General features: G+C 50.2%; 1 protein-coding gene and 1 long non-coding RNA gene across 12 annotated transcripts in view; one reads left to right on the top strand and one right to left on the bottom strand.

Moving 5' to 3' along the window:
* WT1 (WT1 transcription factor) overlaps positions 1 to 25,417 on the top strand; it is an 83,570-nt gene that overhangs the window by 46,249 nt on the left and 11,904 nt on the right. For 4 of the 11 annotated variants that reach the window (XM_068685064.1, XM_068685063.1, XM_068685062.1 and 1 more), the window contains exons 1-6: positions 2,144 to 2,909; positions 6,556 to 6,678; positions 6,775 to 6,877; positions 11,558 to 11,635; positions 20,339 to 20,441; positions 21,762 to 21,912. In XM_068685064.1, the coding sequence (XP_068541165.1) occupies positions 2,519 to 2,909; positions 6,556 to 6,678; positions 6,775 to 6,877; positions 11,558 to 11,635; positions 20,339 to 20,441; positions 21,762 to 21,912 (949 nt within the window). In that variant the 5' untranslated portion in view covers positions 2,144 to 2,518. The other 7 variants (XM_068685067.1, XM_068685066.1, XM_068685068.1 and 4 more) reach the window with 6 other exon arrangements.
* On the bottom strand, positions 382 to 2,014 carry LOC137857899 (uncharacterized). Its single transcript, XR_011097364.1, has 2 exons — positions 1,812 to 2,014; positions 382 to 1,385 (listed from the first exon to the last, which is right to left on the bottom strand). It is a non-coding gene; the product is annotated as an uncharacterized lncRNA (long non-coding RNA).

Genomic DNA, 25,417 nt, shown 5'->3' with positions numbered 1-25,417 from the left:
GGTGATTTCAAGAAAAGAGAAAAGCGCGCTAGCTAGAAAAATGTTCTGCTGCGGGAAGGACTTTCTGTTTGTGCTAGGTCTAGTTTTCATGTGAAATAAAATACTCTGCTTAGATTGACCAAAGGCTTGTATGTATGCATGTGTGTGTGTGTGCGTGTACTTCGTCGATTTTAGAGCCGGCGGTTAACGGGATGCCGCTTCTGCACCTTGCCCCCGTCCCCCGGGGGAGCCCGCGGGTGCGGGGAGGGCAGAACAGACGCGGGGGGCGGCAGGGCGAGCGAAGGGGAGCGCACTGCCCGCCCTACGTGTGGGGTGCAGCTACCGACCCCCTTCCGAGGTTGTTTTAGTTGTGTGCGTACTCGTAAAAAGCAGCGGAGCCTGTAAACTTAGACAGTCTTTAATATTGGCACGGATAACCTCCAAATCTGTCGCTGTTATATTACACGCGAATTCCTGTAACAACAAGGTTTATTGACACATCAAAACGGGTGATTTAAAAGCAATTTGTCCGAAGACGGTTTGTGAAAATTAAAACCGTTTCACCCATAACGAAACCCGACGGTTTGGGTTAAGCAGTTTAAAGAGAAAATGAAATTGCGCTTGGTTCCTCTAATAACGGGCCGTCTGAATTTATTCTGTTGCAGCTTTTACCGTCTGAATTTTAAGACGTCGTTTCGAGGTCGGCGATGCTCTGTGACAACCTCTAGCACCGCGGGGGAAAGGGAAGGTCGCGGCGTAAACTGCCACCGGGAAGCCAGCGGGCGCAATCCGTGCGGCGGCAGGTAAAGGCTCCGCGCCTCGGGGCTAAGCTTCAGCCTCCCCCTGGAGCCGCGGCAGGGACATTTGGGGGCCGGGGGCGGGGGCTGCGAGCCGCTGGCTGGGCGCTGGGCGATCCTCGGGCCCCGCAGCGGGCAGCGCCGGGAGCGGCCCGGCCCGGGGCGCGCTGCTGCCGCTCCTCCTCCGCACGCTCCGCTTTGTGAGCGCGCTGCATCGAAATGCAGCCCCGAGGAGCTGCCCCACGCGTGCTCCTAGGAGCTAGTGCTTCCCCCAGCGCGGCTGATTATTAATTAATTGTTTCGAAGGGAGGAGAAGGGCAGGATCCCTCGTCCCGCGTTTGGTAAGAGCGGCTCACCGCGGGGGCGGCGGTGGGCCCGCGTCTGCCTCGGGTACCGGGACTTGCCCGGCCGAGGTGGGCACAGCGGCGTCCCGCGGGGGCTGCCTGCCTCGGCAGCCGCTCGGGGTGAGGGGAACGATCGTGGTCCCCCCGGCTGCCGGGGCCGTCCCAAAATCTGCCGTGCTTCATGGGGGGTGATGGATAAGGTGCCGTCGGGGGCTCTCCCAGCACCGTGGCCGGGACGCGTGCTGTGGAGCTGCTGTCCAGGAGGCTGGGGAGCGAAGGGAGAGTCCAGGTCTTCCCGGGAGCAGTGCCAGGTGAATTCCCCCAAAAGCACGTTAGTTGTGGCGCTGCGACCCCCCCCTACACACACACCTCCCCACCTGGCCAGCCGCTCCCTTCCCTCTCTCGCAGGGCAGCTTGGAGGGGCCAGCCCGGGGCGTGTTGCGGAGCGGGGCCGGGCGGCCAGCCCGCAGCAGCTCGGGGAGGCGCGGATTCCTCCCCCAGGGGGAGAGGCACCTGGAAAGACACTTTCCCCTCGCTGGGTCCGCCCGGCCCGGGCTGGGTCACTTCCCCTCGATCCTGCAAGGGCGGCGGCTTCTCCACGCGGTCCCCGGGGCCCGCGACCCCGCCGCCCTCGGGAGTCCCCCGGGCCACGCAGGGAGCTGGCAGGGGAAGTCGTCCAGCACGTACTTACTGGCCACCTGGATCCCTCTAACAGTCTCGCCAAGTCTCCTAAAGCGAAGGGATGTTAGGGTGAGATTTAGTGGCGCTTGCACCAGAGGAAGGGTGGGAGTGATGTGTAGGGGAGATATATTCTCCCCCGGTAACCTCTCCCCCTCCGTCCCCAGCTCGCGCGGCCCCCTCCCCCCCGTGCCTGGCCTGGCTCGGTGCAGCAGAGCGGGCTGTGGGCAGCCCCTCGGCGGAGGTTGTGTGAATGGAGGATCGGCGTGCCTGACTCCTCCTCCCCGGCAGCCGCCTCTATTTGAGCTTTGCAAAGTTGAGGGCGAGCAGGCATCCGAGGTGAGGCGTGCGAGGCGGCGGTGCCCCCACAACCCCCCCCCCCCAAGCACGCGTACGCACGGACGGACAGACGGACGGACACACGGCCGGGCGGACACACAGCCACGCACGCACGCCGACCGCCCTGCGCTGCGAGCGGGCGCGACCCCGGAGGCGATCCTGGAGAACAACCTCGCCCTGTCGCTGCTGCCGGCTCCCGCAGGGCTGGACCCGGGGAGCTGCGTCGCGGAGCAAACCTCCCCCAAAGGGCTGAGCTCGCCGGCCTGGTGCCTGCAGCCGGAGCCGGCCTCCGGCTTGGCAGGCAGGGGCCAGGTGTCCTGGAACAAGTGCGGCCCGGCGGGAGACTGGCTGCCCGGCGGCAGGCAGAAGGTCTGCGAGCAGATGGGGTCCGACGTCCGAGACCTCAACGCGCTGCTGCCCTCCGTGCCCTCCCTGCCGGGCAACAGCAACTGCACCATGCCGGTGAGCAGCGCGGCGCAGTGGGCTCCCGTCCTGGACTTCCCCCCGGGGGCCTCCTACGGCTCGCTGGGGCCGCACTCCTTCATCAAGCAGGAGCCGAGCTGGAACGGGTCGGACCCGCACGAGGAGCAGTACCTGAGCGCTTTCACCGTCCACTTCTCCGGCCAGTTCACGGGCACGGCCGGGGCTTGCCGCTACGGGCCCTTCGGCGCCCCGCCGCCCAGCCAGCCGCCCTCCAGCCAGGCTAGGATGTTCCCCAACGGGCCCTACCTGCCCAACTGCTTGGAGAGCCAGCAAGCCATCCGCAACCAGGGTAAGGGCAGCGCTGCCGGGGGCCCCGGCCTCGGGGGCCGTCCCCGGGGGCACCCGCGTAGCCTCGCTGGATGCAAACGGCGGGCCCGGGCCGGGGTCGGCCGAACCGGCCCTGCCCGCTACCTCCCCGCCGGGCCCCGGGGAGCCGCGGGAGCCCCGAGCCGCTTCCCCGCACGCACCGGGCTTCCCTCCCCAGGCTTCGCTGGGCCGAGGCCGGCGTATCCCGAAGTGGACGCGGGTCCCCCGACAGATGCCGGCGGGAGGGCCGGGGGAGCCGTGCCCCGAGGCCGCGGCCCTCGGCCGTTCTTCTGCCTCTTGCCGGATTGACCTCGGCAGCGCCGAGTCCTCCCCAGGCCGGAGCTGCGCACGCAGGGGCGGCTTTTGGTTTCTTTTCAGCATCTCAGCTGTGCGGCGCCGCGCACCCCGCTCTGCCACCGCGCTGCCAAACTCGCGTGGGCTGCGGGGCCGGCTCGGAGCAGCTCCGCAGGAGGGACGGGGCTTATCGGCCACCTTTCCTTCTCCCCGCTGCTGCTGCTACCGCGCCGAGGGAGGCAGAGCCCGCAGAGCTTCGGGCCGTGCTTCCCGCTGCTCCCGCCGGCCCCGGAGCTGCGCGTCGTGGAGCTCCGGCCCCGCACTGCCCGGCCCGGGGCCGTGGGGCCGGGCCGAGGGGGATGGCCCCGGCGGGAGCCGGTCGCTTCGGGCTGTCCCCTTGCGCCCTGGCGGCCGGGGGGCGAGGGAGGAGGCCGAGGCCGGGCGGGAGCTCCGAGCGGCCCGGGGGGACGTTTACATCAAAGGGGAATCTCGGTCCCACTGCCCCGGCCCTGCTGCCCCCGGCCCCTGCCGTCGACGAGCTGCGGGGCTGCAGCGTCGGAAAAGGCGGAGCAGAGCGGGGCGGCAGGGCCGCAGCCCGGCCGGCAGAGATGCGCAGCATCCCCGGGACCCGCAGGAGGCTCGGCCGCGCCGGGCGGGCGGCGAGTCCCGGGAGTGCCGTGCGGCGGTGCCAGCAGGTCTGGAAGTCGCGCGGAGCATCCTTTTGGTTTTGGTTTAGAGATCTGAAAAGGATTTTAGAGGGCTTTTAAGCGCCGCGCAGAAGTAGTGACCAGGAGGGCGAGGGGATTAAAGCCGGCCCGTTTTTAAGCACTCCGAAGGGAAGCGGAGCGTCTAACGCACAAGACCGAGCAGGGCCGAGTGCGGGCAGCCCCCGCAGCCCCCAGCCCGCAATCTCCCTGGGACAGCGGCAGCCTGCGGGCTGCGGTCGCGCCCCGTTACGCAGGTGCGTGTGCCCGCGGAGCCGTGCCGGCGGCGGTACCTGGCTGCAGGGAGCTGCTCGCACCTCCCGGCCCGGCTCCCGTGCTCCGAAGTCCTGCGGGAGCCCGGGGGAAGGCGCGTCCCGGGGAGCGGGCGTTGCGGGGCGGCTGCCTCCCTCCGCTCGCCGCGGGGCAGCGCCGGGGCTCGGCCACCGCCACTGCAGTGACATGCGGCCGGCTCCTCAGCAAGAGGGAATTCGGCAAAGGGTGTATGCTTTTTATTATTATTATTATTATTTTCCCTTGGTTGTTTTTATTTTTTTTTTCCGGGGATGGATGAAATGTTCTTGCTTTCGCTCTCCTCAAGGTTGAACTCTTGGTTTTCTAGCCGGTTCTTCCGACCGTGGGAAAGACGTTACCTTGGCTCTGCGATGACACTTCTGCCAAGTCTGGGGTGCGGTGTGGGGGTAGGGAGCCGAGGCTTTGAAACCTCTGCCCAATTTTCCTCTTCTTGTTCGCCTGTCTCTTTCATCCAGCTGGGCTCCTCCAACAACTGGATTCCTCCAGCGGGCCCCGTTCTCCAACAGATGTACAACTTTCAATTATTTTCAGCACATTTTAATCAGGCCTGGCTCTGATAATGCCCTAATTAAAGAGACCTCACTATCGGCAGCTCGGTTCAGAACTCAACTTTCTTATCACATTCCTGAAGCTTTGGGTCAGGCAACACCGGAAAATGTGGCCAAAACATCAGACTGCTCCGCGCTGAGTTTTGAAGGTCACCAAAAGTCTGCGCCGGGCCAAAAGTAGCGTAGAAAGTGTCAGTGTTTTCTGAAAGTTTTTTTTTTTTTTTTTTTTTTTTTTTTTTTTTTTTATTTAAAAAAAAAAAGGAAAAGGGGAAAAGGGAGTTGAAGGTTGAGTCTCTACCCTGAGGGCTAAGGGAGGAGATAAGGAGCGAGAAACAGCTGTGGGATGGGAGTCCATGAGGTACCGGCCTGTCAACGCTGCTCGCATCGCCGCGAAAGTCGCTCTGCTCTGCTCCTAGGGCAGGGGCATGGGTGATAGCCTGGGCTACGAGAGGGTGAGCCCGCTTCTGCCCCGGTCCCAGAGTGCTAGGGCCAGCTTAAGATCATCGCAAAGGTGAAGGTTACAAAGTCTTCAGGTTGTTTATTGTTGTTGTTTTGTTTGTTTGTTTTGTTTTCTTTTGTTTTTGTTTTTCCTCCCCACCGCTCCCTTCAATTCTCCTGCGCAATTCCGCAGGTTAATTAAACCCTGTAATGTCGCAGGATCTGTCTGCAGAGACAATAAAACGGAGAAGCCACAATCGGCTGGCTCCCTTTGCTGCCTCCCCACTTCGGTGTCTCGGCAAAGCCCCTGTGCTTAGCTATCTGCTGCGGGCACAGCGCCGAGCACCCCCGTAGCAGCCAACGCAGCCGTATCCCGGCCCCCCGCTGCTGCCAGGCGGGGCTGCAGAGGATGCCCGTACTGCAAGAAGCCGGCTGCGAGCGAGGAGCTAGCGCTTGTGCTTGGTTTGGGTTGTTTTCCCAGCCCGCGCTGGGCTTTTTGTTTTGGTTTGTTTTTTTGGAAGAGCAGCTCTCGGAGGAGCTCGGTGCTCGGGGTAAATGCTGACGAGCCGAGAAGCCTCTGAGATAATATTACTTTGTAATTACTTTTTTAGCTGAAGTTGTTTAGCCAGCTCCAAGTCATTAATGAAAGTTGGTGTCCAAGCACCTGATTTACGATTTCGTGTCGGCCCGGGGTCAGCAGAGGTGGTCTCTTTCCATCTGAATCTGCTCGGCGTAGGAAACAAAATAGGCTGTTTATTATTTTGGAGAGCAATTTTCGCTGAAAGGAGGAGTTTTATTTTTGCATGTAACATTCCGCCTCTTTATTGCAGACTCTTCAGAAAGCTGCTCTTAAAAAAGAGAGAGAGAGATTAAAGGGTAACTTCTAAATTGGAAACGGCAGAGGAGTACACAGAGCAGATGGGAATCTTCCTCTTTAATATGAGCAACAATTAATGAAAACATCCTTTTTATTACCGAAGCCGATCTGTTCTCTTTAAACACGACCGAGACTTCCGACTGTCCGCCCCTCGGAGCGGGCTGCCCGGCCCGCCTCTCCCGCGGGGCCGCCCCGCGCCCCCCGGCTCCCCCCGCTCCCGCAGCCCCCCGAGTGCGGTCCCGGCGGGTACCGGGGAGCGCAGAGGAAGGGCAAAACCCTCGCCACGGCTTTTCCCCCGCCGTGCCCAGCAGCACCGGGCCGTGGAGCTGGGGCAGCCCGCGGCGGCGCCTCATGCTCGACGCCGGCGTGGAGCCGCCCTGCGGGAGGGAGGCTGGCGGCGAGCTCTGGGCCGGGCAGCCCGTGACCCCCCTAACCCCGCTGTGCTCTCTCCGGCAGGTTACAGCACCGTGGCTTTCGATGGGACTCCGAGCTACGGCCACACGCCGTCTCACCACGCCGCACAGTTTACAAACCACTCTTTCAAACACGAGGACCCCATCAGCCAGCAAACCTCGCTAGGTAATTCCAGGCGCCGCTGCCGGGGCCCGGCTCAGAGCCTGGGCTGCCCCAGCGCAGGGCGCGGCGGGGGCTAACTCTCTCCCCCTTCCTCTGCAGGGGACCAGCAGTACTCGGTGCCTCCCCCGGTGTACGGCTGTCACACCCCCACGGACAGCTGCACGGGCAGTCAGGCCCTGCTCCTCCGGACCCCCTACAACAGGTACCGCCGCCGGCAGGGAGCTGTGCCCGCCTGCCCTCCCCTCGGTTCGCGCGGGGTGCTCGGGCGGGGTCTCTCCCTGGCGTGTCCTCCCAGCAGCTTTCTCTTTGCTGCGAGGAAACGAGTTCAGTTTTCCCTTTCTCTAAAAACAAAGCAAACAAACAAAAAACACAACAAGACACACGTTAAAAAAGAAAAGGAAAAAAAGAGGCTGTCCCTCCAGCCTGGCCTCGCCGAGCTTTCCGGGGCTGGGTCCCCGTTCCGGGGAGAAGCTCTCTTGGCAGGTGCCAGCCGCCCGAGTGCAGTGGGCACACACCTGGGGCAGGGCTCGCTGGCGCCCAGGATTTGGGATTTGCTCCGGTGCGCTCTTCTACCGCCCGGGCCGAGAGGAGAGGCACGGGGCAGCCCGGCGGAGCCCTGCCCGGCGCCTGCCGCTGAGCATCCCGCGCTGCCCGAGGCCTCTGCTCCGGTCCTCGGGGTGCAGCCTGCGCTCGGCGCGGCTCGGCCACGTCTGGGGAAAGGCGGCGGCGGCCTGCCCGGCGCCGGGAGCCTCCGCTCCCGCTCCCCCCTATTGCCGGGAGGGCGCGGGAGTGCTCACCGGTGGGCAGCAGAGGGGGTCGGGCGGGCAGCATGGGATGAGCGGCACGCAGACCAGGAGCCCTCCCGATGGCTCCCAGGAGTGGAGGGGACCGGCCTGCAGAGAGGTTGTTTTCTGAAAACGGGGCAATACAGCTATGGGGTTTCCTTGCCGGGAGAAAGGTGTATTGGAGCTTTGCTCTAAGCGCGAACTGGCCTTGCAAACAGAAGGGCCGGTTGCAAGAGCGGTTTCCCGTTTTCTTCCCTCTGCCGTGGGGGCTGGGCGCGCCTCTCGCAGTTTTACAACGTGTTTAGTGAGCAGAGAAGTTCCCCAAAATTTATTCTTCAACTTTTTGTGAACTTGGAGCCCGTCCCGTATCTTCGAGTTGCTAAGTAACTCTAGCACACAAAACAATATGCCTCTGCGAAGGAAGCCGCGAGCGGCTCCTCTTAGAGGCCGGTCATATCATCTCTGATTAATCAACACTGGACGCGGGACAACAAAATTCTGTCACTTCCAGAAGCCACTTCTCTAATGAACGTGAGTTGACGTCAAGGGAAGGAGGGAATGAGGTAATGAAGGAAGGAAAGAAGCCTATCCAGAGAGATTAGCCTGCAGAATAATTGGCGGGGAGAACTCCTGCGCCGAAGTGGCAGAGATTGCTCGCCTCGCAGGGAAATCTATAAATATGATTTGTGGGGAGGCGTCGGGAGGGCAGCTCCGAGCCGCCGCTCCGGGAGCGGGCCGGGCTCTGCCGGGCCCCGGGGCTCTGCCCCCGCTCCGCGCCTTGGCGCCGGCTCCCGGGGAGGCGAGGTGTAAGGGAAGGCCGCAGCTCCTCTCGAGAGCGGAACCCTCGCGGGGAGCCAGCGCCAAGCCTCTCCCGGCCTCTCCTTAGTTTCCCTAATTTCGGTTCTGGCGAAGGGCCGTGGAAAGCCCGGCCCGGCGGTTACTTTCCTCGCCCATCCTCCAGAGCGGGCATTTTCGCACGCAGGGGAGCGATCCGACTCGGCTCCCCGGCAGGTTTGCTGCTGGCCTCGGTAGGGTACGGATTAAGCCCTTAAACCTCCCTGGTGCCAATACTGCTGTGCGTGGGGCGTGTAAATCAGGGCAGAACTTGCTGCAGCTGGAGGGAGAGCCCCTGCAGTACAAGCCCCGCTCCGGCAGTTCAGCCTGAACAGGTGGGGGAGCTCGGGGACCCTCGTCCCCACCTCCACGTGTGCTGGAGAGGGAAGCCGGGGGAAAAGCGGTTTTCCCACTGCACGAGTGCTCTTCCTAGGAAGTGTTGTCAAGGGAAAGGGACGGCCGGTTACACTGCGAGACATTAGCCACGTTCCCAGCGGCCTGAAGACCAGCCGCGCTCTTTCTGTCCAAAACCACTTCAGCGGAGTCTCCTACTTGCTCCTAAGGCCGCATTTATCCCGCGTCCCTTTGCGGAGCTCTGGTCTCTCCGCCTGGAGACCTTTCCCTTGTCTCCCTCCCCGAGGCAAAGCATCCAGGGAGGCGAGAGCTCGAAGCGCTAGCCGGGAGATCGTAATTCTCGGGCTGGAAGCGAAAGCATCTCAGCAATCTCTTGCTCGCCGCTTGCTGCGCGGCCCGCCCCGCTGCCAGGGAGCGCTGCGGCCGGGGCCGGGCTGGGGCCGGGGCTGGGGCAGGAGCAGGGGCCGGGGCCGGGGCCGGCTGCAGCCGTGTCCCGCTGGCCGCAGGGCCTCGGGTGGCCGCCGCTGTCCAGTTCGTCACGGCGAGGATGTGAACTTTTCTACCTCGCGCTGTTTAATGTAGTAAACATGCCCGATGCTGAAAATTTACTGTGAGTCACACTTACAAAGACTTTAAAAGCGGAGGAGTCTCGGTTCAGATTATAGCTCTTTCTGCGCAGAGGTCAAGAACTCGGTAATACCGCGATGCAGGCCAAAACAAACTCTATATGATCTACTACTGGTTTCCTTTTAAGTTCCCTTTTTGCTCAGCTTTGACTTCCTTTTATTCCACTCCAACTTACATTAATCCCCGTTGTAGAAACGTTCCCCCCCCTTCCTCTCGTTTCTCTTTAAAAGCATCTCCGTAATGAAAATAAGTTATTTTTAGTGTCTTCTTTGCGGCCATTTGGAGGGCCGGCCGTTCAGATTGGAACCAAACAGGCACATCCCCAGAGACCCCGCTTTCCTTCTCATAACTCAAGGCTCATTCAAAGCCGAGCTGCTGAGCGGGGCCGTCAGGTCCGTGAGATCATCTTGTGGGGCTGTCAGTACCAAAGGGCGCAGATGGAGCTGCCCGTGTCCTGCTCTCCGTCACGCGTCAGACGCGAGACACCCGATCCTTCCCTCCGCGGTGCCCGCCGGCCCCCGGGCGACCCGCGGCCACCGCCGGGCTTCTGGGGGCGCGATCGCTGCGGGACGGCGGATCCGCGCCCCTCCCGGCCGCGCCCCAAGCCCCGACCCCTCTGCCCGCAGCCTGGGGCAGGGGCCACGTCCCGGGGCCGTGTCCTCGGGCTCCGCTCGCCCTCTGTCCGCCTGCTTCGCGCAGAGCCCGGGGCGGCTGCCTGCGGAGGTGCAAGGCGAGGGGCGAAGCGCGGCTGTAGAGTGGCGAGGGCAGGAGGGGGCTTTGGGGGCGGGGGTGTGGGCAGCGGGCCGGGGCTTCGGCAGCTGCCCCAAGCGGCTTGTTCGGGGCGCTGTCACCCAGCCGCCGCATGCAGTACAGTGGCTGCGAGGTAGTGACAAGATGAATAAGTGTATTGCTTTATGAAAAAGCAAAGGAGGGGAAAAAGTGGATATTGTGGGGGAGGCTCTTATAAATGAACTGTCAAGAGAAAGAAAGTTAAAGGGAAATCTCCTGCTGTAAATGCATCGGGCGGGCACTTCTAATAAAAATCAGGGTCCTGGAGGAATTAATTACAGCAGCATTACAGGAAGAATTCATGGAATTGCAAAACGTAGTTGGCACAGACCAGCACGAGCTGCTATTGCAAATGGGGAAACTGCAGGAGAGTTTAACAATTCCTGAGCTGATATGCAGGACATTGTAGTAGCATAATAGCAGTGCAGACACACTAATGAATAATAGTGTCCAGTGATACTGACAAATGATATTACACATACTTCGAGATTGAAGTCACTTAATTTGTTTTTATATGCAAAAGCTTCCCACTGGAATCTGACTTTTGTAGGTTGCTTCTACCTGCCATGCGGGAAAAAAAAAAAAAAGAAAAAAAAGAAAAAAAAAAGAACGACTCCACAGTCAGAGCGGTATCAGCTCACTTCCCAAGCCCCGCGGATTTGGGTGCGATCCATCACAGCAGACGCGCGTTTGTCGGGCATCCGTCACGGCGCCCGTTTGCGGGCCGGGGGGGCCGCTCCGCTCTGCTCCTTGCCGAGCCCCCGGCACCCCGGGGCCGCGCTCCCTGCAGCACCCGCGTGTGCCGCGGCCCCGCGCCTTCCCAGCCCGCGGCCCCGAGCGCGGAGAGAGCCCGGCGCGCTCCCGTCGTGGGGTTAGTTTATCACTCAGCCACTCCATTTTTCTTCGGCTTGTCAAGCCCCTCTATGTAGTCCCATCCATCAGGAGCCACGATAGCTGTTTCGCTCCATTAACCACGTGAGCCTTCCCACTCCCGGTTAAAGCAGTTAACAGATTTGCCTTTTTTAAACAAATAATCCGCTTTGTTAGCCCACAGGTCTGCCTCTATTCGTTTCATTGATTTCAATGTGCCAATATCGGATGTGACTTTCCTGTAAGGAAAACTTTACCGATCTTTACAAATTTGTAGTCTTGCAGATTAAAAGAGACTTTTCACGGGCTCTTCTCTTCTCTTCTCTTCTCTTCTCTTCTCTTCTCTTCTCTTCTCTTCTCTTCTCTTCTCTTCTCTTCTCTTCTCTTCTCTTCTCTTCTCTTCTCTTCTCTTCTCTTCTCTTCTCTTCTCTTCTCTTCTCGACATCGATAAAATGAATTCAGTAAGATAAATTAACTTCGTGCTGTTTTAACATTGAAAAACGTTGACAAAATGTTGCTATTTTGACGTATCGGTTAACGTTGACAAAATGTTGCTATTTTGACGTATCGGTTTTCAATTGATCACAACGACGTGGTTCTAATTCTAGCTATTTTCGTAACAGTGACAATTTATACCAAATGACCTCCCAGCTTGAATGCATGACATGGAATCAAATGAACTTGGGCTCCACGCTGAAGGGGTAAGGCTCTTTTCTTCTTCTCCGACCTGTTCCCGCTGTAGCCGCGTTTCCCGACGTGAATCCGGCCGCTAGCACGAAACGCTACGGGCCGGGCTGGCGGCGCAGCAGCCGCCCGTGCCCCCAAAAAAAGGCTCGTGCCACGGGGCCGGGAGCGCGAAGCCGCCCCCCGGTCCCGGTCCCGGTCCCGGCCCCGCTCGCCTCTGCCCGAGCCGTCGCCCCTCGCTGCCAGCCCTCTTCCCCTTCCCGCCCGCCGCCGGGCCCTGTGTCCCGGCCCGGCCGCCTCCCGGTTTCCTTCCTCCCGGCCATTGTCGCCCTCCCACCTGCCGGGAAGAGGCTCCGGCCCGCCTCCCCCGCGGGGCTTCCTGCCGCTGGGCGGGCAGGAAGGCCCCGAGGCGCCGCGGGGCCCCGCCGGGGTGGCGGCCACCGGGCGGGCAGCGAAGCACGAGGAGCGGGACGTGGCTCTGCGACGGGCGGCAGGGTTCAACGATTGCCCCCCGGCGGGCAGCAGGCGGGGTGGGAGCCGCTGGGGTGCTGCTGGGGTGCCCCTCGCCCCATCTCCGACTGGTGCCGCGAGCAGAAGAGCCGCCCTGCGATGCGAGCCAAGAGAAAGCCAAGGCTGGGCTGCTCTGCTCTGAGCAGATGTTGGCTATGGAAACGCCCCTACCGAAGGTAGGTGTCACCAGCCCGCTTTGAGATGTTCTGGGTACCTAAGCATGTGCTAACACTCTCGAGTGAACAACGAGAAATCTAGAAAAGCCCACACAGACCTACACTTTCACATAGCCATCCGTACCAGTAGAAACCTCGTTCAATACAGACGTTGCCCATATTGCTCAATGCTGTAGTGTGATGAAGGAAAAAAACTGGACCTGCTTCTAGCTCATTCACAAGTGGTGTTTGAAGGTCAGATGGTAGCATAGTAAACTGTCTTGGAACGGCCCTACTATATTGAGTCCGAGGAGGTCTGTCAAGGAGATCCCTTGCGGTTAAGAAGATCCCCAAATCCCACAGTTGTGTACAGTTCTGTGTCTTTGCTGCTGATTCTTTCTTTTTAAAGGTTATTTCCTCTTTTTTTTTTTTTTTCCATAAGCGTTTGTGATTTCCTCTTTAATCTGTACCCTTTAAAGATCAGTCATTGCAATATTAGACACTGTTTTGTCTCTTCTGAAGAAAATATCCTGCAAAATGGAGAAACACATCAACCTTGACTGAGGTCCAAGTTATTAAAGCAAGGAAGAGGTTATTCTTTGGGGAAGTCAGTGAAAAAAAAGACACAATAGAAATATTAAAGGAGTACTGAACAAAATAAATGGCTTTTTACTTGTCCAGGAGTCAGACTGTTAGCAGTGTAAAGTATGTGACCTAGGATGCTTGAAAGGGGAAAAAATAAAAAAAAAAAAAAGAGAGAGAAATCAAGATGAATGATCTATGGTAAAACAAAGCTGAAAGTTTTGGTATAGGCCAAGATTGTAGAATCTGTGGAAAATCAGTGCTAGACATAGCCTCATCTCTGGTAATATGAGCCAAAATAGTTATCTGTCTTTTCTGGCTGAGAGTTACAATACACAGTACCTCCAATCTCAGTTGCCATGAACATAAGGTATTCTTCCCAAGATTTACATCTTTAAAATATATGAACTGTTCATAAGCGATTCCCAGGCGTTTAGTATTTCAGATGCTTTTCTCGATCTTGTAATTTAAGAATTTTGGAATCGGTCTTTCTGTTGAAATGTGGAGCTTCCAGATTCTGTCCAATGCTGACAGTCCGTGTTTAGCTTCTTGCCTTGGGTTCTCCCCGGCACTTCTTTCTGGCTTAGCGTGCGTTGTAATAAGGAAGAAAACATTACTGGTAAGTTCTGCAAGTAGCTGGACAACTCCATGATTGTCTGAAGCTTAGGGGTCGTACACTTTGTACTTGACAGTGGACCACCAGTTCAGTAGCTTGTTCTTGGGGTTCATGTTCAGCATCAGTTTGATATACTGAAGGGAAGCTATTGCCATCTGTTTTAGGTAGGGTGCTAGAGCTGTCTAGCAGTTTCTCTGAAAGCATTCTGGGTTTAGCTGTTTACATTTTTGCCAATATCTGTTTGGTTAGCTGTAGAATTCTGATTAAAAGTTTGAAATTTGGCAACCAATACTTCAGGTGGTGAAAGCTGACAGCAACAATCATTCCTATTGAGCTGTGAGAAGGGCAAGAAGTTTCTTTGTTTCTGTGGGTTCTGGTCTTTGAGTGCCTTCAGTAGGTGTAAGCATTAGGGCACAGAAGAAGGCACGGCCTGGGCGTCCAGACAAGGTGGGTGTTAGAAGGTATGGAACAGAGTGCCTGGCTGGGCATCGCTGTCTGGTGGAGAGGGGAACGTAAGGGGAGCAGAGGTGGTGTCTTCTGACGGAGCATGGCAGTGTGAGAGACTGGCAGGTGAAGGGGAGAGAGGTGTGTATGGGGAAGCAGATAGAAAAGGCTGCGGCTAACCTAGTCCAGAACATGGAGTAGGTTCCTAAAAGTTGAGTTCTAGATGTTTCTACTTGCTGGCAAGCCAAAAGGAAGTCTCATAGTCCAAAATAAGCTTCTCTCTGCAAGGTGTTGTCAGTAGAGAAGATGACAACCCACGGCTGCTACCGCGTAGTCAAAATGCTTTGAATCCGTGTGGTAGTTTCACTTAGATTTGGAATGCCAAAGGCTGAGTTGAGGTTGTGCTTATGACTTATGTGAAGTCAGGGCCTCGGACGAGGGAAGAACAGCCCATGTTTGCTGCCTCGTGAGCTAGTGTTTTGGTTAGGTGTTGCCTGTTTGTCTGGAGACTTCTCAGTCCCATTCTGAGTTTTGGGTGGACAAGAGGGAGGGCTGTCTTGTTGGCTGCGGGAGCTGTCACATAAATGGGCAACTTCCGAAATCTGAAATGAAAATTTTGTGGTTAAGGCAGTGAATGGCACTGTTTGCTGATGGCATTTTGTGGTATTTTGTTTGGAGAAGCTGAGACCTGATTTATACTGTTGAAGGAAAGCCATTGGTCCTTTGGTTATTATGCTGAAAATTTGGGTCCCAGACAGCTCAAAATGGATGTCCAAAATTTGCAGACATTTTTTCCCTCAGCTTCTGTCCTTAATATCTTTGCGTTGCTTTCTTATTTGTACAAGGTAGAAAATGATGGCTTCCCTTATAGTATTTTTGTGGAGGTAGACCTCATGACTATACAATCCCCCTTGATAGTTTGATGAGGTTTATATAAAAGGGACATGGAAATAATTTATACCAAGCAGGAAATGATACGGCATGGTAGGCAAGAAGTAGAGCCACATATCCAACAGCAAGACTTAACAGAAATATTGCATAGTTTTCTCTTCAGCTGCTCGAGTAAAAGTTATTTTTCTGACAGTCACCTGAAATCATATATATATATATATATATAACCAGACAATTTTATTTTTTATTTTATTATTTTTATTTATTTTTTTACTCTTTTGGTTTTCCTTGCATTTTAAATGATGAGCATATTTCATGGACATTTGCTGTTTGCTGAGGTTCACTGGAAGGAAAATTATGTGTAATCTTTGTAGAACACTATTAAAACTGCATTTAAAACAGATTTTGTTTACAAGTGAATTGTAAATGTTTTTCTTTTTACCTATAGCAATATTATTAGTAAAATTTGCAGGTGTAAAACTTCCTAGTTGGGATCAGTTCTATAATCAACATGAATTGGCAATGGGCAATGACCCATGGTCTCTGACACTCATCCCTTTCCCACTGATACCTGAGGATCTTGTTTTGGATCTCGTGTTGGGTGAAATCCTGATTCCACTGAGGTCAAAAATCCCCCAAACTATTGAAGTCGATGAGACTGGAGTCTCCTGAATCCGGTGCCTTCCTGTCATCAACCAGCTGGTTTTCTCATAGAAGATGGCAGAAGGGCTGTAATCTGTGAAATCACATTTTTTAATGTTCCTTTGCCTTGGAAAGCACAGATAAAAATGCAGCTTTAAGCTCCACCCTCTGTGCAGTATTAGACAAAAAGCAGGCAGAAACATGATCTTCTATATAACTAATCAGAATCTCTTTGCTGTCTCCATACATATTTTTCCCAGGGTGCTAGGATGGTAAATATTTTAGCAGAGGGAATTAACTCTACTTCTCTTCCTTTATGTTCTGTTATCAATGGGACTAGCCCACACCCTCACTTTGCCTCATTTTTGGCTCTGTTTCTAAACCCTAAAATTCCTGTTCCTGCATTGAAACACAATTAAATTGAGGCTTAATGTGGTGCCTGTTTTATGTAATCTTGCTTTCTGGCTTTTTTTATTCTTCCAAGTCTGAATCTCATGAATCAATTTGTACTCACATTTCATCTGAAATTTTCTAACTCTCTTCAGTATGCCCTAAAGCTTCCCTTTTTTGGTTTATGAAATAATAATAAAAAGCTTAACTTTTCAGATTAAGTTGTAACTGGGTTATACATTAGACAGACAATTTCAGTTTAACAAAGTAGAAATGGTGTGAGAGAGAAATTGCAGCTTGATTATTTTTTAAAAATATTCAGATTAGAATGTCATCTTTTATGAGTTTTTTTTATAACCACTTAGATTGATACAACTCTTTAAAGCTGCTCTGTTTTTCATCACACGTTCTCATCTGTAAAACCTTCATTTTTATTAATCTTTGTACAATCTGTACAACTTCGAGATTAATCATTTTAAAAGAGCTACTCTCCGAGTGTTAAGGATTTGCTGGACTAATGGTAAATGCAAGTGCTTCTAAATATTCTACAACACATAGCGCTTGCTTAGCATTTTATGTTGCACAAGTATCAGACTTTGTTTCCCAGTTATCTAGAGTTACATTTTATGGATTTGTTTTCAGGTCTGTTTCTGGCTGCCTAGAACCAGAGAACAAAATATACCGAGCTGTTTTTTCACCAACTAACTGGATGAATTATAAATATTTATAGTCCAGTTCTGCCCCTGTCCTGTTCCCATTGAAATTAAAGGGAATTGTATATTTACAAGCAAAGGCAGAAACAGACTGGGAAGCCAAGTCCTTCAGTCCTTACTCGAACAAAAATTCCTGTTAGAAACTGACAGGCCAGTTAGTTTGTGTCTTGCCTTGCTTACTTTTTGAGTCCTTTTAGGACTTGTGAAGGGATTGGTCTGGTGTCTCTCCTATCTGTAACTCGGGGGACTCTAGTATTTTTGGTTCGACTCTTCGCCTCCTGCTTATCCCCCCAGCCTCAGCTGAGTGTCTCTGCAGCTGGGGGAGGCAGCACAGGAGCCGTGGCTGAGCTGCCAGGCGTGCTGCGTGCGCTTCCCCGGGCTGCGGTGGTGGTGCTGGGCAGCCTGTCCCGCAGGAGGGAAGACGCGTGTCCGAGGAGCCTCCTTTCCTCACCTACCCCGAGTTAGCACTGCTCATCCCAACGGCACAGTATATATCATTTGGGGGGTGTCATCTTTTTAACTGACAGTCCAGTTGTCAGTGGATCTGGGATGGACGATGTAGCTGTTACAGTGCTTTGGTGGAGACCTAGGATATTACCTAGTCTGGGGAGCGTATCAGGACAATTTCTGTTCTGATTTTTATGATTTTGGTGGCCTCTGTGTATGAGGCATTGTCTGTTTGCCTAGTTAAACGTAGAATGCCTGACTAGAAAAGATGGAAATTAGGAATTTCCTACCCTCTTAAGACTTCCAGTTACTTAAAGTACTGGAGGTATAAAATTCAATGGTTATTTGTACTGCTCATCTACATAGGACTGCATTGCACCATTATCTTATGTATGCAGTAAAGCAGGTGTTTGAGTTTCAGTAATATATTTAGAAGATTTGCGTGTATGCAAATATATATATGTAGTTTTGCATCAGTTTTATTTTAGCATATAATTTGCAGCATCACAAAGCCAAACAGCTGTATAAGCATGGTATACCTTTTGTGGCATATACCATGGATGCACTGAGTGAAGAGGCTGGAATTAAAAAAAAAAAAGTATTTCACAACCAGGTTACTATTGATGCAGAGTGAAGGTTGGATTGAATAGTGCAGCAATAGGGACTGGTGGTGAAAACCCCTTCAGTGTTCCAGTTTCTTCACTAAGCTGCAGGAGCAATCACCTGTTAATTTCTGTCTCCCTGGAGGCCAGATTATTCCGTAGGGCTTTGTAGTGAATAAATACCATTTTAAACAAGGAATCTCCTGATGGATTTTATTGTCATCATCCAGGTGACCATGCTGAGTACCAGCCAGGGTTGATGAGTATGTTGCCCATGTAAAATGGGAACTGTGATTACCGCTTATTAAAACGTCTCTCACAGGGAGCTGTGGCTATTCCCTTGTTCATATACCATGGGTCAAGAAGCTCTGAAAAGTTTTAATGTTCTAGGCTTTGCAGTTGTGTGTACAGTTATGGTGTAGTATAATTAGAAATAATGGGAGGAAATTTGAAGAAGGCTGAATGCTGAGGAAGCCTTCCCAAATAAGCAATAAAAATTGAGGTGGAGATCATCCAAAGGATAACTCCCGTTCAGTGTCACTCTTGAGGGCACAGACAGGCTCTTTGTTCTATTTCTTATTCCTGGGAGGAATTATTTCAGAACTGACTGGTCTTTACAAAAATGCTCATCACTGAAAGACGAAAACCATGGGAATTTGGAGGGAAAGTTAGGTTGGGTTTTGTGGCCTAACCTCTTACTGCGTGTTGTTGTTTCTCCTTCTAAAGTTTCTGTCCTGCAAATTCTTATCTGACTCAGTGTCTCTGTTGTAAGGTGTAAGGTTGCTAACGCAGGCATGGGTGAGAGGTTGCACAGTTATGTGGGGTAACTAATGCTGACGTTCATATTTACCATACACTTGCTGATGTATTACAGATCAGCAACAGCTTCTACTACGGAAATCCCTCCTTATATATATCAGTTCTTATTTCTGTTTTGATTTGTGATTAACATGGGTATCACCATAGACAGGGTGCTTTTCAACTGCTTTTTTTTTTGTTATTGTTGTTTTTTAACACCTGTGGAGTTTCCTCCTATTTGCCTTTAAATAGAGAGGAAAATTCAATACTAGTGGGGAATGGGAGTTGTGCAAATGATAATTTGTTACTTGTATTAGGGCAATAAGAGCCACATTGGACCCTGAACAGAGAGGAGACCCTGTTCAGTTAGACATAGTATGTGTCTAGAGAGGTATTTAACCCATTTAAATCAGACAGTGGTATTTTACAGAATGTTACAGATCAGAGATACCTTATTGCCACCACCCTACAAATTACTTCATTATAATCACTCAGTTGGCAGTTAAAATTGAAACAAATGGAGCACGCTTGCCTAAAGGCATAGCCTTTCATTTGAATGGCCAGGTGGAGTCAGGATTTGAAACTGGTATTTTACCAGCAAAAGACTTGGTCTAAAGGATCGCATCTGCCAGGTGGCAGCCTGCAAGCCGCTATGTGGACGAGTAACGAGGAATGTGACCTGCATGCTGCGGTAATAGCTGTTCACAAATACTGCTCCCCTCCTGCTCAGTGAAGTTCACAAATGGTTGAGACGTCTCCCGCATTCCAGTTCCACTGGCTGTTCTGCAAATCACTTAAGAGGTTTAAAACTTCCTTGTAATTCTACTCTGCACATGAACTTTAAGTGAAGAGAAAGGAAGGACCAGTGAAATGAGAGCCTGGGCCTCAGGGACCCCTTAAAATTGCTATTGCAAGCATTTGGCAAAGACTGGGATAACATCCTATGTATCCATCTTTGTCCCTAGCTGTGTGCCCTTGGGCTTTGTTCTGGGCTTTCTTATTTCTAGTGCAGTGTAAAATACGAACACGTACTGTTGCCAGTATATATTCATACATGTGGCAATGTCCACACTAATGTAACATTTACATTATTTTTATGTTAAGAAGGTTGCGGACAGGAAAAACAGCAATATCCCTGATGTTCTGGAAAGCAGAGCATAGGATTTTGAAGAATAAGTATAAGTAAATGAGCATATGATTGTGACACCCGAAAACCACAACAAAAGTTACAAAATTTTAAAATTGTCACAATGCTGTGTGAGGAATGTTGATAATTTATACCTTTTTATTTTATTTATTTATTTTTATAAGGGGTTAATTTGTAGTGTACCCTGCAAGTTGATATGTGGGATAAATAGTTTGGACACTGATTTGTAATCTCTGTTTATGAGTACATGACTGCTATTCTTATAAATGTCATCACTTTCTTGGTAGTATCTGGTAATATCTGAGTCATGAGGTGCTGACAAAAATCCACTGCACTTAATGTGAAACTTGAGGCATTTTGCTCATTCCAAAAGATATTAGCAATAGCCAGCCCCACATTTAACTGATAAATAACGTGTACATGTGCACATGTGCACATGACACAGCTATGCTGCTATGTGGATTTTTCCCCTTACCTAAAATCTTTGTGAAATGCATCAGAGTTCAGATCCATGGCTTTTTTTTTTTTTTTTCTTTTTTTTTGGACTGTCTTAATGGATACTAATAGATGTATGCGTGGAGTCAGTGCATTGTGCTGGAAGGGAGCGGGTTCAGATGAAGGTGGAGCAGGTTTCCTTTAGTGAATTCCATTTGAGCTTGGATAACCTGGCTACAAAAGCAAACTCTACATATGTTATCACCAACTTAAGAAAAGAAACCTTTCAAATGGAGCTGAGTAGTGAAAAATATTTCATTTCTCCATTATTCTCCTCTTTATTTACAGCCATACAGCAGGATATGAAAATGAGAACCACAGTGCTCCCATGTTATACAGCTGTGGGGCCCAATACAGAATACACACCCATGGAGTTTTTAGAGGCATACAAGTGAGTATAGAAGGCCATTCTTCATGGGGAAGTAAAACTGCTGCCTGCTTGTAATGGTCACTTACTACTTACTTCACTGGTTTTTATAAATCCATCCTTGATTTCAGTTTCCCTGTGGTATCAATGTTTGACACAAGTGTCACGACTTCCCTGAAACCACTGAAGTATAATACAAAGTTTCTTTCTGAAACAGTTGTTTAAAATTGTACATTTCTCCTTCTAAAATATATCTGTGAAGCAGTTATTCCTGACCAGCTTTTCCAGATGGTCCAAGATTCCGCTTCCAACTTCTAGCTCCAGCCACTTTGGCCATGTGAAGCTTCTGTGGCTACAATGGACCAAGTCTGATGACTGCATAAAAAGTACTAGATGACATTTTGCTTTTAAGGATTTCTGAAGCTTTACTAATTCAAACACATTTCCTTAAAACAAAATATAATAAGTGATTGTTTCCTAATGACTAAAGAAATATTTGGAAGGAACTTATCATTCATGGGAGTTAATTTCCTCCCTTTCTCAACAGTTATATCATTGATAAATATCACTGTAAAAAATATACCTTCTTAAAACTGATGGCAAAGTTTTAATTTTTCATTCATTTTGATGAATGTTTTTAGAATGTTTTATTCTTTTCTCTATGGTTTAGTAAGTCATTATTCAGTAGCAAGTTCTCAGAAATAGGCTCACGAGCCAGCTTTTTGTTGAGTGAATAAAAGTAAGCATGGACATTGTTTATGGAAGTTAATTATCCCAGAAGGAGAAGATCACCTTTGATGGAACATTGTGACAGAGGCCAAAACTCATTAAAGCTGAACTATTCACCACTTCCACCTTTCTCTTTTTTTATGTTTTACCAATTTGTATTAACCCAATACATATTTTTTTCCCATACCCTAACTTTGTATGAATATTTAAAATATTTGAATATTTAAAAGAAGGGAATGTTACTCTGGCTAATGCTCTTATCTATTACACTGGAATACACCTAAAACTATTTCATATGCCAAGCAGTGTTACTTTCATCATTGTGTGATTATACCTGAGGCTGGAATGTGGCCCATTTAATCCTGCATATAAATATCGGTGAGAGAATTTAGTGAGTAGAGTTTGCTGTGTTTTACCTTCAAATAATTTTAATAAGCTGGAAGTAACAGATTAAGGCATACTAAGGTTGTACTTCATTAACGCAGAATAAAATACAGTTGCCTGTTTGCAGTGTGGTATATTTAAGTATCTCTTTGTCATGGAGAAGTGCCCCTGAGTGCTTGCCTTTCAATGTGCTAAACAAAAGCTTGTGAACATACACGTCTGTCATTGTAGGATGTCCGACGGGTGCCGGGAGTAGCACCAACTATTGTCCGATCAGCAAGCGAGACAAATGAAAAACGTCCCTTCATGTGCGCGTACCCTGGCTGTAACAAGAGATACTTTAAGTTGTCCCATTTACAGATGCACAGCAGAAAGCACACTGGTAAGTGTCAGCGTTGATGGCTATAAATCAAGTTAGAGCACTGGACAGCAGAATGGCTGGGGCGATTCTGAAACACTGTAAGGTGCACAAGATGAACTGCCAGGTCAGGGGCAGTGAGAACATGCCAGTTGGGGTAGATGCGTGCTGTCACTGGGGCAATTCCCCTTTCAGATGAGAAGACTGTGAATCTAGCAAAATAAAACACAGAGCAGCCCTGACAGCAAGTAGATCACCTCTCTCCCTCTCAGACTGTTAGAGGACGTCATTCAGGGCCATGAATTTTCTTCTCCTTTCTATTTTTCTTTAATTTAGGAGCATCAAAGCTCCAAAATTTAACTGTTGTTAACTGCTAAGAAGTTCCCATCATCTTCTCCCCCTGTATAAGCCATGTCTGGTTGGGGTTGGAGGCAGGGACTGGCAAAGGAGCTTGCTTGCTCTGGGATCTTTTCATGAAGAATTGAACTTGAAGCCACTAATTCATATGGTAAGATCTGGGTTCTATCTGATTTTGGGCAATCCAGTTTATGTCTCAAAATGTGGAAATAACATGTCCTGCTGTATCTTGCAGGCTACTAAAAAGGACTATTTCCTCTATTGGAAGATTTATAGTGTTGGAAGTGTGTAATTATTATGTATAATATCTTCAGATATGCATCTTACACATTTTTTATTGCCTATCATATTTTTATTTAGACAGCTCTTTCTGTGCTAATTGAGAAATCTGTGAATAAAATCTATAAAAATGGGTGTTCAGTTAACTGTGAATATAACAGAAGGTCAAAGGGATAAAACAGATAACAGGAAGGTAGTCCATACTGTTGTGACTTAGCAGACTGTCTAATGTTTCATTAAAAAACAGTTGCAAACTTTTCCTTTTGGATACTGTGTGGTGACATGTACTTGCATAACGCCATGATAGGTAAGAAATGAACATTACAAAGCATTTTTAATTTCTGAACATGCAAGCTGCAAAATACTCAGATGACACCTTCGTTTTTGCTTAGATTACAGATGTGAGATAATTTGGATTGTAACAGTAATTTAGTCTTCCAAGCCAAAGGTCTACAGAAAAGCTATTATATATTTTTTTTGTAAATAATTTGAGAACAGAAGAAAATTTGTAGATCTTTTGGGGCACATTAACAGCAGTATTTTTCTTGAGTATGCCTAAGCAGTTCTGAATTTTTCTCATAATCACTATTTCTTTCGTTTCTAAATTGATTTACTCTGTACCTTAGCAATCATAATTTGTTTGTTTTGGTTCTGCATTTTATTCCATTTGGTTGCTTGGCTTTCACAATATTATTTTTGGATGCACCACAAGGACACATCTTACATTTTTTTTCCCCTTTAAATGGAGAAGATATCTAGCATTATACTACTTAAAATCTAGGCATGTAGAGTCAGAAAATCCCTAGAAGACATAGGGGACAGGACTATGGAAATCTAGCATCCCTAGAGAGACTTCTCCCCATATCTTTGAGGTCGTAAACACCCTTCCTTCTCCTTTGGTTTATGCTATAGTTAAACAGGGTATAGGATTTTTTTTTTTTCTCCTCAAACACCTCTTCTGGTAAGGTGGACCCAGATCTTTCTAACATTATATTTTGATATGTTGTCTATAAGACTTTTTTTTTTTTTTTAACTTTTTTTTTTTTCCTCTCAAACGTTTGCAAGATGCTTTCTCTAAGCGGCCAGCTTGACTCCCAAAGTTTGTATTTGCTGATAAAAATGTTGCCATTGGTAAGACGACACAAGTTTTCAAGGTTGGCTGCAGCTAAAGAGAGGAAGCTAGGGGATATGGCACTTCCACTATGAGAATTGCTTGGGTAATTGGTTAACTTGCCTGGCTGAGGCGTTCACATTTAGGATCAGAAGGGATTTCTCCCCTTAGTCAGACTGTCAGGGACAATTGGGTTTTGTTCCTCAGCCTGTTGTATAGGTACTAGCTATTTGCTGTGATTATCATCTGGAAATTGTACTTACTAAATTCCCAGCTGCTATAAATACTTAGGACATGATGCCGTTTATTTCTTGTCTGCTCCTGTAGCCTGTTGGTCCTAGCTTTTGGGAGTGCTTGGAGAACTATGCTGTATGGGAGCATCTGGAGCAGACAGTCTGTGAACACTCTGAGTTACCATATTTTCTTGGCTGCTTGGCGCAGCGGAGGGTCTGGACTTGGTGCCCATGTGGTTCTCCTCAGACCCATGCTCTTCAGCACTCCTGGGCAGTTGAATTGACTGCTGTGGTGTAAAGCCATTTCCAGTCCGCTGGGTAACTTCACGTCTTTTCTGGCTATCTGTCCCTGAGCTGTGCCTCCTTGCAGAGAAGCTGGTCATCAGAAAGGTGTGTGGGACTGTTGCCAGGGGAGGTTCAGCCTAGACATGAGGGAAAATGTCTATACTGCAAGGGTGGTGAAACACTGGGACAGGCTTCCTAGTGAGGTGGTTGATGCCTGCCAGTGTTCAAGAGGCACTTTGACAATGGCCTCAATAACAGGCTTTAACTTTTGGTTAGCCTTGACGTGGTCAGGCAGTCGGACTTGGTGATCTTTGTAAGGCCCTTCCAACTGAACCATTCTAAATCAAAAGCAAAATTTGCAAACCAGTTGTCTCCAAAGGCAGATCAATCATTGCGATGAAGAATTTGTGTGCTTTGTTGGTAATAGCTATGATAACTACAGTTGACACTTGTCTTCATCTTTTCTCCACCTCTTCACTGTTAGGTGAGGGGATATCTTAACAGACCAATATGACTAAGGTTGATGTTGCTGGTGCTTATTGATGATCATGTAGCTGTCTCAGTCTCTCTGATCACCTTTCTGTCTGTAACTCAATGAACTAATTAACACCAATACTAAATACAGAAATTGGGCTTGATGGAGTTAGCAAACTCACTTAGATGGAAGGTAGTTGGTAAACATAACACCTAATGTCTTACTAAATGAAGGGCTGCATCTTTTCTTCTTCCACTCCAGCATTTTGACAGGGAGAAATCCTGACGAGCCATTTTGAGGTTAGAACTGTCAGATATTAGCTCAAGTGGAGTATCATTTGTTTGTTTGGCATACTTCTCCACAGACAATGTATAATTTTACGCATCCTACTGTAAGATGGTTCTGTATTCACACATGGGTTTGAAGCTCTTCCACCTTCCTTAGTGTAAAGTTAGATCAATTTTTAAATTATGGACACGATTTGAAAATAAAGAGTAGCATATATCTCCTATTAAAACAACAGATTGTGTCCTTACAGAATAATGTTGACTCTTGCTTATCTTTTTCCTTTCTATCATAGATACTTACAGAGAACTTGGCTCATCAGGTCTTCCATTCACCAGTTGCAGTATTGCAAAATTAAAAAGGACCTAAAGCACAAAATTGGGTTCTGTAATCTGTTCTAACCAATGTTTCAACATAGCCTTAGTTGAAAATATGTTGACATTTTGTACCCTCCAAGACTGCTTATCCATTGTTAACAATGCCTTTATTGAAACATGTACAGCC

Source organism: Anas acuta, chromosome 5, assembly GCF_963932015.1.
Source record: "Anas acuta chromosome 5, bAnaAcu1.1, whole genome shotgun sequence".
NCBI lineage: Eukaryota > Metazoa > Chordata > Aves > Anseriformes > Anatidae > Anas > Anas acuta.
The sequence above is the reverse complement of the archived record's forward strand: the minus strand, read 5'-3'. Positions and strand labels throughout refer to the sequence as shown.